This window comes from Ctenopharyngodon idella, chromosome 9 (assembly GCF_019924925.1).
Source record: "Ctenopharyngodon idella isolate HZGC_01 chromosome 9, HZGC01, whole genome shotgun sequence".
In the NCBI taxonomy this organism is placed as follows: domain Eukaryota; kingdom Metazoa; phylum Chordata; class Actinopteri; order Cypriniformes; family Xenocyprididae; genus Ctenopharyngodon; species Ctenopharyngodon idella.
Genome location: NC_067228.1, coordinates 38,008,413 through 38,025,710, shown reverse-complemented (window position 1 = coordinate 38,025,710; position 17,298 = coordinate 38,008,413). Strand labels below are relative to the sequence as shown.

Here is a 17,298-nt window from a genome sequence, read left to right as displayed (position 1 = left end):
TGAACCTTGCCTGTGTACTGGACTGTGATTCCTTGCTGCCTGCCCTGATCTCCGCCCGTGACCCAATACTGTTTGTCTGCCGCCTGCCTCGACCCTTGCCTGTCCCTGTTTATGTTCTTGCCTTTGCCCCTGTCTGCCTTGGTGTTTATTCTAAATAAAGCTGCAAATGGATCCCCGCTCTGCCGACCCCTCATTACAATTGAAAAGAAAACTGTGTGATCAAGTCAAATTCAAGTTTTGCATATCTGTCATTTGAGCGGTCATTGTGACATTGAAAATCAGGAAATAATCAGAGGCGAGAATACTGACTGTAGATGAGTTTATTTGAGCTGATGTTCCGTTTCACATGTTTATCTGATGGTTTTGATCAAACACAAGATATTTTATACCCAACCTTCACTTCAGCTTTTCTAAGAATAAACCAGATTTCATTCTGAGACACAAACAATATTATTCTGAAGAGCTGCTGCTCACAGATTCACATTCAACCAGTTATTGTTAGTGAAAACATAAAGAGATGTAACCACACCAGATATACAAAGAGATTTATAAAACACACTTAACATCTTAAGGCCTGGTTTCACAGACAGGGCTTAGCCTAAGCCAGGATTAGACCTTAGTTTATTTAGGGCATTTAAGTAGCTTTTATAAACGTTCACTAGAAACAACATTACTGGTGTTCATCTTGAGTCAAAACGATGACACTGACATATTTTGAGATATGCCAGTACAAGTTGCTTTCAGTTAAACAGCTCAAACATGCATTTTAGTCAAGGACTAGCTTAAGCCTTGTCTGTGAAACCGGGGGAATGAATATGAAACATTAATGTTAAAACATTTTAAAAAGATTACATTATGCCATGATGATTCAAATTTAGCAGTTAGCAGATTCACTCAGAACTTACTAAAACAAATACAAGTAAATAAGAGAAATAATGAAGAATGAAAGCAGTGAATGTAAGTAAACACACAAACATTCACTCTTAATATCTGCTGCAGATGAAGTTGAGTTTGCGAGTTTCAGGAAGGCTGATCCAGCGCTGATCTCCTCCAGACTGAACTGCTCCTTTTCTCTTCTCGAGGCGGCACTCTTCCGGTGTCGTTCCGTTCCATGGAGCCCAGTTCTGATAGTACACGATGTCTCCGCTGACCCAGATCCACATGTTCAGGCTGCAGCAGTTGTGTAAACCCAACCACACCGCCTCAGTAGACGCCTGTTTAACCACATTCATCACACGACGCTGAATCTCTTCTGAATGAACCGAGACCAAATCCATATGATTCTGTCTGCAGTATCTCAGAGCTTCAGGCCACGTCAGATTCTCTTTGATCAGGATCAGTTTATCTGGACACAAAACAAACCACAAGCAGAAACTAGAGAGAGACTGATCAAAAACAACATGCAGAACAAACACTGTGGAGGAATTTGTCATGTCAGACATGTAGTGTGAACTTTAAGATATCTAGAGGTGATGGATGGATTGTGTGTGTTTTGTGAGGATCTGCTCACCTTCATGACACACAAAAGGATATTGGTGGTTGCAATAGTAGTCATACCATTTTTCCTGTGTGTTCGGATAGAGTATTGCACAGTTTTGATTACCTCCCAAATTATTAGGTTGACCAGAATTCCAGTATCTGAATGAGGAGTTACTCTGATCTGACCACTGCCATGAGTCTCTGAACAGACCGATCCAGACATCACCAGATATGTGACTATCATTGATGAACTTCTGAAGCTGTTGATTCTCATTCTGGTTCCTCACACTGACCAGATCAATGTGATTCTGTCTGCAGTAACTCTGAGCATCTCTCCAATTCTTCGTTTGATTGATAAAGACGAGTCCTCTGTTCGCTTTAAGAACAACAAATGGAAACAGATTCATGAATCAGTTTGTTCATTATTCTCACACTGCTTTATGGTTTGGATGTAAACAGGAGCAGCGATGGAAGCATCATAAACATGTGTCGACTGATTTTGCTCATACAACATTAAGTAACATTTGTGAATTTCCATGATCATTTTAATACAACTTTTTATTTCCACATTGTTTCCTCACACATTTCTCTAGAAAACTGGATTCAGACACAAAGAGCTGAATGAGAGAATCTTCAAACAGATGGAGATGTTACACTGCATATTAATATGTTCATTAACTAGTTCTTAGAAATATGTCAGTAAAAATTCATTCAAAATGTTGGATTTTAGACTAATAATATATACAATTGAATATTGTTGCAATATTAATGATAATGTTAGTTTCCCTTTCGAAAGGGAACTTGCACTGCGTCCTAGAACGCAAATGGGGAACGCCCTCGTGTGACCGGTGTCTGAAACAATCTGTCAAATCACGACAATCCTATTGGTCGGCGACAGCCTATGACGTAATACAGGTATAACCAGGAAGTATAAAAGGGGCACCTGGAGAACATGTCATCCTCTTTTCGTCTTCAGGGACTGTTTGTCTGTAGCGATCTGTTCAAGGTAAGACAATTTATCATGGCTGAGAAACGTTTCAAGCATTGTGCTGATCCATGTCCTTGACACCGGAGGATACACACAACTTGTGCGTTCATTGCCTGGGCGAAGAGCATGCACGCTCTGTTCTCGAGGGATCAGATGTACATGCATTGCAAGCGTCTTCCCATTAGGACGCTCCGCTCTCGTCTGTCCATCTTCTTGAGAGAGGAAGGACAGACATCTGTGCCTGGCGGCTAGGGCCCCTCTTGTGCTGAGGTAGAGAGGCGGCTTAAGTCATGGGGTTCACAGGTGGAGCTCGCCGCTTTGAGAAGGGTGTCACTGTCTCTCGCGATTCGGCAGCTCGCCTGCTCAACGAGGATGCTATTTCTCTTGCATCCTCTGGTTCAGCAGATAGTGCTCTTTTGGCTCCTTGCAAAGATGAAGAGCAGTCGATGGCCGAGTTTGGCAGTGAAAGTGTTAGATCTGAGCCATCTCGGCCATCCTGTCCCGCGTATGAGGAGCTGCTCGACGTGATGGGGCACGCTTCAGATAGATTAAAGCTGTCGTGGGAGCTCGTTCAGGAAGAGACTGTTCGTGGTAGATTGGACAAACGTTATCTTTCTAGCCACCGTTGCGCAGCCCCGGTGAGCCTTCCATTCCTTCCCGATCTCCATTCTGAGATCGAGAAAGCATGGAAGAACCCTTATTCAGCCTGCATCCATCGACATTGGGCATGCGAATTATACCAATGTTGAAGGGTTGCATGAGCATGGATATGTGGCGATGCCTCCTATTGATGAGACATTTGTGAATTATCTGGGCGCGCTCAGCAGCTTTTAAATCTTGCATACCGCGCCGGTCTGAATCCACGCCCAGACAGCCGGGGGGACCTGGCCCGTCCTGGTCTGAGGACCATAGACAGGGCCAGAAATCTAGCGTCGCCGCTCGGGCCCCTCCTCCTCTGAGGAGCAGTTCACAGAGAAGGCGAGAATCTAGGAGCAAGAAGCAGGATCTCAGGGAAGTTATACAGCACAGGCGTTCTGAACGCCAGTAAGTATTTCTTCCCTTTCTGAGGGTTTGCACACTCCACCCTCCACCCTCGTCTGTGGGGACGAAGGGTATAGAGGGACAGAAGAAGAGGTTCTTCTGTCCCTCTATACCCTTCGTCCCCACAGGCGCTTCTACATCGGTCCTGAGGCTGGCTAGCAGGCCCTCCCATCTTCCCTTTTTGCAAGGCAAGTTTGTGGCCTCCTCCTTTTCGGCCTAGGAGAACGTTGCTCCTCTTAATATTAGAGTAGATGCGATATGCTGAGCCTCAGTTCCTTTTGGTGTGTGGCATAAATTAGACACCTAGGTGGTTTAGGTTCTGCTTTCTGAACCTCCCTTTGGATGTCTTGAGTGTTGTTGGCTTCTTTTCTTTCTGAGAGTTGAATACGATATGTTGAAGCCTTCGCTCTTTAGAGCTAGTTGTAACCTTCCCTCCAGCCATGTTTTGAGCTCCTTGATGTTATCAAGTCACTGGTCAGAATTGAGGGCCTCTATACTGTTATTTAGGCCTCTTTTTTCGCCTGAGCTCTTTAAAAAAAAAAAAAAAAAAAAAAGGCTTTGTTCAGGTCTGCACCCTTGAGTCCTAACTTGGGTTTTTCGCTTACTCTTAGCTCTTTTGCCCCGATATGCCTCCCGCCACTACGGCTTAGGTTGAGCACATTTGGTACTCCCTTCCTTCGTGTTTGGTTGAGTATGCTTTATGCTCTTTAGCCAGGCTGCATGGTTTACTCCCCTTGCTTTTAGGGTTAAAGCTATTTGCTGAGTATATAGCCAGTGTTGGCAATGCCAACGAGTATTCCAAGCTTGCTTAGCCCCGGTGGCTTTTTTCTCTCGAGTCGACTGCCTTTTAGCGCCGGCCTTTTTTCAGGCTGCCTCTGTGGTAGGTTCTGGTTGGTTCTTTGCCCCAGGGTGGACCCCTTCTTTCTGTGTTGGTCCTCATACAGACTTCCCGTTGTGTTGTATGAGCCAGGCTCTTAGCTCTTTATTCAGGCTAATTTTAGATGCTGGTTCTCTTGTCTGTGCTTAGTTGTAGGCTCCCTTCTGAGCCTCCCAGCCGTCTGCTTAGCTTGGTCTTACTCATCTTGGTTGGGTCTGTTTACTCCCCTCTAGTAGGGTTCTTTTTTCGGAGTTCTGCACTCCCGAGCTTTGATCACTGGTAGAAGGCTTCTCAGCCTCCTGGGAAGGTCAGTTTTTGTCTAGGCTGTAGTTTCTACCATTTTGGACCTTGCTCCCTGAGTTCGGTCTAGGGTTAGTTAGAAGTTTGGTGTCTACTCCCCTTAGACCAGCTTCTGTTGAAGCTAGTAGCCCCTTGGGGTCTATGTAGAATAGTCAGCCTCCAGAATGTTCTTTTTAGCATTCTGTAGATCCAAGGTTGAGCAGTTTACTCCCCTCGATTTGAGGGTTGGGAAGCACTTTGCTGAGTTCTGCTCCCTGGGATGCCTGTCTCTTTCCGGTGAGGAGTGGTTTCTGCCTTTCTGCAGTCCCTCTCATTTGGCTGCCCTTTTGGGGTTTTAAAGTAAGGGACTCTGTTCCATGAACAGACAGGTTGCTGGCAGACTAGGCCTCTTTTTGGGCTAGGTTGGCCTCCCTGGTGGCTCCAGGGGTTGATGCTTGTCCCCCTGAAAGTGACTGGCCAGAGCTCTACTCGAGCTTTCTCGCCTGACTCCCTTTAAGGAACCTCTTCTGCCAGATGTTGCCTTGAGCAGCCTTGGTGAGTCATGCCCTCTTTATCAGAGGGCTCCCTCCTTTGAGGCTTCAGCTCGGCTTTGGCCATAGGGAGTATTGCCACCGACAGCCTTGTGTGACCAGAAGGAGTTGAGTGCTTGGCTTTTTTTTAAAGCCTTGTTTCTCAGCCATTTGGCATGCACTCCTCTCGGCATGGCGGCGTGGGTATTTCGTTCCCCATTTGCGTTCTAGGACGCAGTGCGAGTTCCATTTCAAAAGGGAACGTCTCGGGTTACGACTGTAACCCTGGTTCCCTGAGAACAGGGAACGAGACACTGTGTCTCGTTGCCATGCCTCAATTATGCCTGCTGTCAGTCCCTTCAGGCGAAAAGCGGATGACATGTTCTCCAGGTGCCCCTTTTATACTTCCTGGTTACACCTGTATTATGTATTTGACAGATTGTTTCAGACACTGGTCGCGAGAGGGCGTTCCCCATTCTAGAACGCAGTGTCTCGTTCCCTGTTCTCAGGGAAGCAGGGTTACAGTCGAAATCCGAGACGGTTTGTCTTGTTTCGGGTCTGAATGTCTTTTACATTGTAATGGACAATGTGTCTATGTGAGTTCACACAAACTTAATCTAAGAATGATGTTCTTATGAGTTTGTGTTGAGATTTTTGTTCTTTGTTCTCAGGACAAGAATTTTGTCCATAAATATCAAGATGGGGCAAGTTGCTGTATGTCGTTATGTTGACATTTTATGCATTTCATTAATTCATTACAATTTATGTTGGTCAAAACAATGGTTTGATATTTTTGAATTCATAATTTACAGTATAAAATTTTCTATACAGAAGTTGAAAGTGGTTAAATATCCACAGTCTCCCCTATATTTATGAACAGATTAAAAAGAACAACATTTAACATTGGATTAAAATTTTGTACATTATACGTGTATCTTTTTATAAATTCATGTTTGTTGTTATTGTAGGGAGCTGAACTCACTGTTGTTAGATGAAATGCAGATGAAAGTCAGGCTGTTATTGCATGGATAATCATGCCATTGTCCATTTCTCATCATAGCACACTCATCTCTGCCTTCAGGTTCTCCAGGTCTCCAGTTCAAATAGAGCGCAGAATCACCTGAAGACCACTGCCATTTATCAACACCCGTCCTCTGCAGCCCAATCCAGACACCTCCATCATTCACACTCTTCTTCAGCTCGATCATGTCGTTCATGTTGTCAACGGTGGCCAGATCTGTGTAATTCTCTCTGCAGTATCTCTGAGCTTCAGTCCAGTTCTTCATCACGTTTATAAAGTGATACTGACGCTGAACACATTCAGATACGGAGCAGAGAGCTGTGAAAGAGAGGGTTTGATTTAATGCTTTTCATAACAGAGTCAAACCTGATGAAACTATAAACCATAAATAAAACAACAAACACTCACCAATGAGAAGAAGAATGAAATAGAGAGTTTGGTCCATTTCTGAGGAAGAAATGTGAGAATGGAGAGTAGGTGTAATAAAAGTTAAACATAAAAGTATGAAAAAATATACTAATTTAGCAGCATAACTCGATTCACGATCATTAAGACCATATTAACATCTCAAAGTCTAATTGTGGTTAAAGAAAGTAGTTGTTCTTACTTTAGAAGTCGTGTGTTTCTGTCCTGAGTCTGATGTTTCTGTCCGTCTTTAAACAAAGTGATTATTATATCTGCTCTCATTCAGTACATCACATCATTTGTTTATTTCACTCTTAAAAAAAAAAAAAATCAAAGATGTCCACATCTTTTCTCTGTTTTATGTTGCTGTAATTCTTTGGAAGTGTGTTAATTTGAATGTGCTAGAGAGTCTGTACGTATATTGTATTTCCATAGCGGCTTCACAGGAAAAATCCACCTCAGAATTTGCATTTTATTTTTACTTATCATTTGTTTCCATGTTCTTTCAGCTTTGTTACTGTCAGTGACTGATAGCATGTTTCTGCACAACAAAACACAATATTGAAGATGCACTCTGTGTCTACATTAACACAATATCTCTTCATTGTGTCATGAGTGCTGTATGAAGAAAATATAATGGCCAACAAACAAAATGTGCAAAGAAAAAAAAAGACTATAGCAACAACATATCAGCTCTTTAATAATGGAAATCAGCAACACAGAGAACATCTTAATTTTTTCTATGTACACAGTGCCGTCGCTCCCTCCTGATGTGACGTCACTAGAGTAAAAGATTCTTTCATTTGATTTCAGTGATATTTTAACCTCTTTCTCTCTTAAACCTCTTTCTCTTTAATTTCTTTCTCTGTCTTTTCTGCCAGTGTTCACTGATTGACATGTAGACGACGACATTTGTAGATGATGTTTAAACAGTGAATTCAGCTTTCACATTTATGGCATTTATAAAACACTATAATGACTACAAAGTTGTAATAAATGACATCTAATCTACGATGTAAAGTAGTGACATTACGTTTCCTGTTTAGTCTTGCTACTAGGGCTGTAGTCAAGTCGAGTCCAAGTCAAGTCCGAGTCCAAATGAGACAGTCAAGACAGAGACAGAAAAAAAAGAATCCTCTTCAAGACCACGTACATAACCATTGATCATTTATGTGATGCGAGAGACAGCATATCTTCTATTCTAAGATAATCATTTTGCATTATTATTTGTAATTATCAAAAAGCATGTGCAGAGTAGCAACACTGTAGGATCAAATAAGGCCATTTTATTTACTTTAGGTTTAGCAATTTCACTAAAGTCACAAACAGCTGAAGTGCAACTTCACATTTTCAGACTTTTTTATTATATTGCAACAATCACATTTTGGGCTATACCAAAGGAAAAATGTAAAAAAATAACAAGCAGTACAGGTGTCACTAAATAAAAAAAAAAATGACATGTTCCCATTCTTTAACTCATTACTTGTCCTAAAGAATCCGTTGTAGGCGTACAAAGTAACTAAAACAATAAACCAGTGGGGTTTTTGCAATGACGATGACTTGCGATAAATAAACTAATAATTAAGTGTGCATATTAGCTGCCTGCTTGTTTTTAAATTCACTTCGGCTGTGGTTCCCAAACATTTTACAGTCGCATACCCCCTCAGGTATTTAACATTCGTCTGCATGCTCTTCCACTTACACTGCTGCAGTCACACCTTTTCCATTAAGGGACAATATTTTCCCCCTTAAACTGATTGTGCATTAAAGTGCTTTTTTTTGTCACTGTCTTAATGAGTGAGTCATTCATTCAGTAACGAAGCAAGTGGCAGTATTTTTGAAAGGGTAATTGCATCATTGACTCTCATGGTTTTTTCACAGCCACAGATTTGTTCACAAAACATCAATATGAGTCGCAGTTCTGCTGTGGCTTTCGTTGGAACTAGAGATGCGCCGATTGCAATTTTGTTGGCCGATTTCCGATTTTTTGATAGTGTGATCTGCCAATACCTATTTTTGCCGATTCCAATTTTCTTTCTAAGAACTTTAATTGACAGCATATACAAACAAAAATCTACTTTTCTTCAACGCAAAGTTTTATTTTCATAAAAAAAAAAAAGAGTAAAACTCAGTAATAAAATAAGAACAAATAAAAAAAATTGCAAACAACAGCACAAATAAATGCAATAAAATAGAGAGCTATAAAACTAAATTTTTCAGGTTAAGTAGGTTTTTATTCAGGTAAGAAATACTACAGAAATGAAAGTAATCAAATGTAAAATAACACATCCAGTGTTATTTTACATTGGTTAACTTAATTTCTGTATTCTTTATTGTAAATATTAAATACAAATTTATTCTTACCATTAAAGTTATAAGACGTATTCAGTCAAGAGCAGAAAGTGATTTTCTTTGTCTTTTGTTCTTTAAATAACATGACAGACAGCAGCAGGAATATTGGACTGCTGTCCCTTTAAGAGTTTATGAACGGACCCAATACTGTTACACAACATGCGTTCTCTTTCTTAGCTATTTAACGATCCAAAACTGACTGTGTTTATCTGAATAATCGCCAAGATGGGCATTTTGACATAATTTTGTATGTATTTTAATCGCAGTAAGTCACTCATTTTGGTACTGTTGTGACTCTGTTTGACTTCTGTCTCTGTTTGAGACTGAGCGTGGCTTGTTCGCTCCACTAATATAGATCAGTGGTGCGCTCGCTTTTGGTGTGAGCGTGAAACCTGCGGGAACCGGAGCGAATGAGACGAGTGAGAGAGAGAAGGCGAGTACTACAGCACTACTTGCTACATCTTGCTGTCTTCATCTTTCTATCACTGTGATAAATTAACCAATCAGAGGCTTCTAGAGGAATGTGCCGCCCATTTGGAGCTTTAGCCCCGCCTACTCACAGCTTGAAGAATCTGAGGTTAGATGAGAGCAGAAGAACATGACGAGGCAATACAGCAATATTTGCCAACTGTTTATGATAAAAACGTTAAAAGACAGATGAATGATGATCCAGCGATGCAAACTACTATGGGCCTTCTCAGATTTGAATGCCATTTATGTTATTCATCAGACAATGTACACAGATCAGGCATAACATTATGAGCACTGACAAGTGAAATAAATAACACTGATGTAACGTCTGCAGCGTTGTCTCAAATAAAGAGAGATGAGGATCTAAATGCAAACAGTTGATTCCTCAAGAAAACAGTCACAATGATACAAACTTGGTTCCAGACAAGACGAAGTAATCCACACATAGGCAAGACATGAATCCAGGCAAGGAAGTGAATAATCCAAGCAGACAAACCATAAATCTAGACAAGGGAATAACATAAACTCCAAGGCAGACAAGGCATGAACACCATGATGAGACATATGTTGAAGAACTCAAACAATAACCGACAAACGCTGACTAAAACAGGGACCTGTTTATACAGAGAAAGACTAACGAGGTAACAAGGGGAGGGGATAATCGTCAAGGCAACTAACAAGGGTGACCATAGTAACAAACAAGGGAGTGAGAGCAAGCACAAGGTGAAACAAGACATGACAAGACAATACATTTCAACATAAAAGTCCCGAACGCAGACACACACATGCTGAGTTCTTTACAACTGATTATCTCTTCATCACGGCACCTGTTAGTTGGTGGTCAGTATCTATCAAAAGTGGTCCATGAAAGGAACAATGGTGAACCGGTGACAGGGTCATGGGTGGCTCATTTATGCACGTGGGGAGCAAAGGCTGGCCCGTGTGATCCGATCCAACAGACGAGCTACTGTAGCTCACATTGGTCAAGGTATCAGAATACACAGTGCATCGCAGTTTGTTGAGTATGGGGCTGCATAGATGCAGACCAGTCAGGGTGCCCATGCTGACCCCTGTCCACCGCCGAAAGAGCCAACAGTGGGCACGTGAGCATCAGGCACCAGGATGCACTATGGGAAGAAGGCAAGCCGGCGGAGGCAGTGTAATGCTTTGGGCAATGTTCTGCTGGGAAACCTTGGGTCCTGCCATCCATGCGGATGTTACTTTGACACGTACCACCTACCTAAGCATTGTTGCAGACCATGTACACCCTTTCATGGAAACGGTATTCCCTGGTGGCTGTGGCCTCTTTCAGCAGGATAATGTGCCCTGCCACAAAAATGGTTCAGGAATGCTTTGAGGAGCACAACAACAAGTTTGAGGTGTTGACTTGACCTCCAAATTCCCCAGATCTCAATCCAATCGAGCATCTGTGGGATGTGCTGAACAAACAAGTCCGATCCATAGAGGCTCCACCTCACAACTTACAGAACTTAAAGGATCTGCTGCTAACATCTTGGTCCAGATACCACAGCACACCTTCAGGGGTCTAGTGGAGTCCATGCCTCGATGGGTCAGGGCTGTTTTGGCAGCAAAAGGGGGAGCTCTGTTCCATAAGATGACAGGAGTTAGTGAGTTGGAGCTCACTACAGATTACTTATGGCTTAGTAATAGTGTGCTTCACCTTTTAGGCAAGCACCACTAATTACTTAGACAATTAAGATTATAATTTATTCATGCCACAGTGCATGCTGGGTGCAATCACACTAAGCAACAGTATGTCCAAAAGCTCCACTGAGCAGTCAGAATTAAAGTTTTTATGACATTTTTTTTGACGTCTTCTGTACGTCCGATATAGACGTTCATGGAACCTCTGTACAAAGTTTAAAAAAAAAAAAAAAAAAACCTTTTGGATATCCATCCATAGGCAGTAATACACACATTTAGACAGCTTAGCATCTGTAATTCACACATCTTTGGATTGTGAGGGAAACCAGATCTGAAGGAAAGACTTTCTGGCTCAGCTGGGACCTTCTTTTTGTGAGGAGACAGTGTTTCCCACTGAGCCACTTGTGCTGCCCTTAGATACATATATAAAATACTCATACTTGTAGAATAATTATATTTAAAAATTGTACAAAAATAAAATCAAAACATTTACAGGTACAAAACTATGATTGAACAGATGCTGAAATGTAAAGCATACACAGCAAAATTCTCAGTGAACACTGCTCAGTGTTTATATGAGTCCAATCTCCACGATGTGAAAAAAAAAAAAAAAAAAAAAAAACCTGAAACATTGTTTCTGTAACACGTTGTTGAAAACAAGGAGGAAGCAGGATCTAAATGCAGCAGTAGGTATTTAATGAACAAAATTACAGGATCAATGAAACAGAACAACGTAAGTGTAACAAAGAACAAACAACTGAAGTGACAGAAACACAGGGCTTAAATACACAAATACTAATCAAAGTAGCAAGACATCTGACATGACTAACGAGGGAACTGATGAAAAACAGGTGATAGGAATCAAACAATCAGACACACTGGGAAACTGGGTCAAATTAACGGGAACACAGGCAAACATGAGCTGAAACCAATGAAAACAAGTTACAAGGCTAAAACAAGACATGAACACCATGAAAACTAAACTAGAAACACAACAACAGAAATAAACTGTGACAGTTAATGAGATAATTAAGTGATAAAATAACTGATGATTGAGCATTTGGTAAAATCAACTGCAAGTAAAAGACATTTAATATCTGAAGATCTCAGCAGAGAAAGATTTAACAACTCCACAAACAGCATTACCAGATTCACTTATTACTAATCAGACTGACTTTATTTCTGTCAGATGTCTTATGAAGTTATTACTGAGAATTATCAGAGGTTTAGATGTTGTTTCATTTGAAGTCACCATTATGATGATCAGTGTTTGCTTTAGTTGGGATCTTGGCCCTCGTCCTTCTTGTGTTAACTTTCCTTTGGCCACTGTAACTGTGTGTTTGTAAAACACATTTGTTGTGGCAAAGAAAGCTAAAGTGACATCAGATGTTATCAGCTCCTTGTTGATGTAACTGGTGGCACGTGATGCCCAGCGTGATGAGCGGCCAGTGACACCAGTTATGAAAATCTTTGTGGTTGTGGTTGTTGGAAAAAGACACGGTACAGCGGGCAGCAGTTTCACTGGATCTTTTAATCTGATAGAAAAAACAAATAAGCAGCCACACAGATGAAATTGCCCTTATTGTGCTCTATAAAACAAATGTGTTGTACATTTATCACCATGTGCTCACTTCCACATATTAGACAAAAATATAACTCAAAACGTTTAAAATGACAAAAATAATCACACAGATAAGTAAAATAACATTATACACAAAGTTTGAGTGAAACGTCTCGGTTACAAAGGTAACCCTCCTTCCCTGAAGGAAGGAACGGTGAAGTATGTTGAACGTTACCAACTGAATGGGAAATATAGATATAAAAACAATAATTAAAGACCCCCTATAGTCAATTATTTTATCCCTTAAAACTCATCTTTGATCACCAAAATGACATATTTAAACATTTTTCCAGTGAAAAAAATGTCTTCATGCCTTAAAATAGCTTGAATGTAACTCTACACCCTTGCCTCATTTAATATACACGGATCAATGAATATGCAAATTAGCCCCGCCTCCACTCGCTCACGGCAGCTCAGAGAGTCTACTGTTGCTACAGTGATGAGCAATTTGTTGTTTGTGTTGTGGATATTTAAGAAAAAAGCTTGCTTCCCTTCGTATATTCAGTTTAACAGCTGTGTAACTGAACTGCTCACATATTTTTTGATGCTTAAATTGTGTTTTAAATTATGAATTGGTAAAACGGCTTTGCAAAACAGTCTGAATCCACTTGCATTCGTTTGGACGAGACGTTTGCAAACTATCTCGTCACAGGGCAGGCGCCGAAGCTGAAAGCTCCGGTCCTGCCTTCAAAGCCCCTTAAAGTGACCTCTCGCTTGAATGGCAGGGCATATGCAGCAGCGGGGTCAGGCTGGTGCAGCCTTACACACCATGGCGGTGTTACAGGCCTACCTGGCTGATTTGCTGAAGGATCTGGATCAGGGGCAGGGTCTGTCCCCAGAGGCGACAGAAGAGCTGCGCCACGGATCTGGCTCTCTGGGCCACCAAGCAAACCGCTGCCTCGATTGGTAGATCGATGGCAGCAATGGTGGCCACGGAGAGACACCTGTGGCTGATCCTGGCTGACATCGGGGAGAAAGAAAAGGGCTTTCTTCTCGATACACCGGTTTCACCCTCTGAACTTTTCGACACTTCAGTCGAGGCGGTGGTGGGAAGGTTCAGAGAGGCGAAGGCGTGCTCAGCAGTGTTTAAAACCTGTATACCGCTCAGATCTGATCCTGGGCCCAGACAGACAGGAGGTCCTGGCCCGTCCCGATTTGAGGATTGGAGACAGGGCCAGAAGTCCAGTGTAGCCCCTTGGGCGCCTCCTCCTCCTCGGAGCAGGTCCCAGAGAAGGCGGGACTCCAGGAAGAAGAAGCAGGATCTGAGGGAGGTGATCAATCACAGACGCCAGCAGCATCAGTGATTGATTTTTTCTCCGTGAGGGTAGTTCACTTCTACTTTCTCCTCTCTTCTTCCACCTCCTGAGTAATGGAATATTTTGAATACACGCTCAGGTGCTTCTTACAGTCAGGCTGAGGGCTGGGCCCATGATGAAAACTTTTCTGATGGCTCACCTTCTGGCTTGATAATGAAGAGGCTCTTTTAGGCTTAAAAGAACCATAGATTCCACCCTTTCCATGATGAGGAGTCTCTGGTCTTCAGGCCGCAGGAAGGTGAGCTCGGTCTATATTTATGTTGAAATATATTGACCTTAAGTTTCCTGTATAGTTTTTCCTGGGCATGTAAGGAAATGAGAAGGGGAATTTAGGGCTCTGAAGTTCCATTAGGTTGGCTAGAACTATTTATTTCTGGTGTTGGCAATCAAAATGGCCGCCTTTACAGACACCATTGGTAGAGTAACTTCCCCTCTGGTTATAGCTAGAGTTGTTTTGAGATTAGCACTCTTTACTTCAGATAGATCTATGTTTAGCGTCGGCCTTCGGGGCCACCTGACATTGTTTTGCTTGGGTTGAGCTTGCTCCTCTGAGCTCTTATTTTCAGAGTAGCCTTCTCTCTAGTGAGAGTTTAGAGGCTGAGTTTAAGCCCCAGGCAGATCTATGCTTATGTGTGGCCCTACAGGCCCACAGCTATAGCTGGCCTAGGCTAGAACTAGGGTTCATAGTACTTCCCTTGTCAGGTTGTATAGTTTCCTATTTCTGGCCTCCTCTTATCAGAGTTGTCAGGCCAAGGCCCTTTACCCCTTTGGTGTAGGTGCAAGATAGATAGCAGCTAAGGTAGCAGGCTATTGCTAGTCTCCCTGGTGCAGTTGTCTCAGGTGGTAGGCCCCTTATCATTAGATGGATAAGAGAATGCTAGTGTTGCGTAGGCCCCACTTTTTCTAGAATTTTCATTCATACTGTGTTTTGTTTTTTTCCCTGAACCCCTTGAATTAACATTCAAGCTTGAGTGTAACGGTGTTAGCTTGATCTAGCTCCCATTTCCTAGGGTTCAGTACAGATGTATGGACTTCTGGTTTGGTGAAAAGCATCCATCCTTGAGTTTCAGGATGATATGAATGAAAAGTAAAGCATTATTTTATGCTTTAAGTTCTAGTTTTGCCCTACACATTGTGAGCTGTAACTCTATTTCTGCCACAGGCTAACACCTGTTTCTATAGTAGTAGGCTTGGTTTGGCCTCCTTCAGAGTACGGTGACTAATTTGTATTCCCCTTGCTTAAGAGTAGAAGTGTTTTTACGGAGTACATGGCCTGCTGGAATGCATAGCTCAGGTTGAGTTTGTTTAGGGAACCTCACTATTCACTTTGGTTCTTTTATAGCTCCCTTAGAGTTTGAACACTGTCACGAGTTGATTTCATTGTTTGAAGTTGAAGGCTTTGATCTAAGCATCCGTCTGAGCACAATAGCTTGTTGTGTCTCAAGTTTTATTGGTAGATGTTCGGTCAGAGTTTTGCTCACTTAGAACTAGCACTGCCAGAGGTTTGTGCCCGTGTTTATTTGAAGTAGTAGGTCGGTTTGAGCCTCCTTCAGAGCATGGCAGCATATATTCTTTGTACTCCCCTTCTATGGGGTTAAGTGTGTTTCTACTGAGTACATTGCCTGTTGGAATGTGTAGATTTAAGCTCAGGTTGAGTTAAGATAGGTAACCTCACTTGATTGTTTAGTTCTCAGAGTTGGCTCCCTTAGAGCTTAGACTTATGCCACTAGCTGATGCCATGTGTCTTTCTGGAGTCGTAGGCCCCACTTGGGCCTCCTCTAGGAACATGACGGTGCAGGTTTGTGATGGTTATAGTATTAACACTGCCACTGGCTGACGCCCGTGTCTTCTGGAGTAGTAGGCCCGGTTTGGGCTTCTTTCGAAGCATGTTGGCGGAGTTTTTTGTACTCCTATGCTTTAAGAGTTTTAAGTGTTTTACTGAGTACATTCCTGTTGGAATGTGTTGATTAGAGTTAAGCTCAGGTTGAGTGAATAGTTAACCTCACTGGATAGTTTGGTTCTATATATGGCTCCCTTAGAGCTTAGATACTACCACTAGAGCTGGCGCCACGTGTCTTTCTGAGTTTTAGGCCCCGCTTGGGCCTCCTTCAAGAACATGATGCCGTAGGTTTGTACTCCTCTTGCTTAAAGAGTAAAAGGTGTTTTTACTGAGTACATTTCCAGGTGGTATGGTGGTTCAGGTTGAGTTAAACTAGTTAACCTCACTGGAGAAGTTTTGTTATCATATTTGGCTCCCTTAGAGCTTAGAACACTGCCGTGAGCTGATGCCACGTGTCTGGAAGTCGTAGGCCCTCTTTTGGGCCTCCTGCAGGGCATGATAGCGTATCTTGTACTCCTCTTGCTTTAAAGAGTCAAAAGTGTTTTACTGAGTACACTGCTCATCGGATTCTGGCACTTCAGTTGAAGCTGCAAGTTCTGACATTTGTCTAGCCATTTTCTGGCATGCAATCCCCGCAAGCATGGCATCATGGGTATATCGTTCCCCATATGCATTCAAACGCAGTGTAGAGTTCCCTTTCGAAAGGGAATGTCTCAGGTTACGTATGTAACCATGGTTCCCTGAGAACAGGGAACGAGACACTGCGTTACCTGCCATGCATCGGGGTTGCCTGCTGAACAGTCCCTTCAGACGATAAGGTACTGACTGCTTCTCTAGGCGCTCCTTTTATACTTCTGGGTCGCGTCTTTAATGATGTCATAGGCTATCGCCGGCTGTTGCTTTCAGACACTGGTTCACGTGATGATGTTCCCCATATGCGTTCAAACGCAGTGTCTCTTTCTCTGTTCTCAGGGAACCATGGTCACATACGTAATCTGAGACATTCCTGTTCTTCATCTCAGAGTCAGTCAGCTGCCTTCTAACAATCAGTATCCTTAGAAATGCTTTGAACAACTCAGAACGTCAGTGGAGAAAGGCATATAATTCATCATAACATTGTAATATACATCATAGACTCACTATATTGCTAAATATACTCATCAATGGCACTGACTTATGAATTTGCACATGGCTTGTTTTAAAGCATATTAAAAACACCACACAGACATATAAACAACATTAAAAACTTCACCACAGAGGGTCTTTAAGATAAGGATTAAATAAGATTATCAGGAAATCAAAAGAAACCTCCCATGCTGGGAGTAATCACACTAAGCAACATTATGTCCAGAAGCTCCACCGAAGAGCCAGAATAAAAGTTTTTATGAATTTTTTTTTTTTTTTTGGACGTCT

At 42.1% G+C, this 17,298-nt stretch overlaps 1 protein-coding gene across 6 annotated transcripts in view; it reads right to left on the bottom strand.

Annotated features, from left to right (window-relative positions):
- Positions 1 to 242: 242 nt before the first annotated feature.
- The window catches only part of LOC127518761 (macrophage mannose receptor 1-like), a 58,852-nt gene continuing 41,796 nt past the window's right edge, over positions 243 to 17,298 (bottom strand). For 3 of the 6 annotated variants that reach the window (XM_051905871.1, XM_051905870.1, XM_051905873.1), the window contains exons 3-5: positions 6,177 to 6,533; positions 1,511 to 1,855; positions 243 to 1,345 (exon numbers count right to left, since the gene is read on the bottom strand). In XM_051905871.1, the coding sequence (XP_051761831.1) occupies positions 984 to 1,345; positions 1,511 to 1,855; positions 6,177 to 6,533 (1,064 nt within the window). In that variant the 3' untranslated portion in view covers positions 243 to 983. Of the gene's footprint in view, positions 1,346 to 1,510; positions 1,856 to 6,176; positions 6,534 to 6,623; positions 6,663 to 6,822; positions 10,058 to 17,298 lie in introns of those variants that run through there. The other 3 variants (XM_051905867.1, XM_051905868.1, XM_051905869.1) reach the window with 2 other exon arrangements.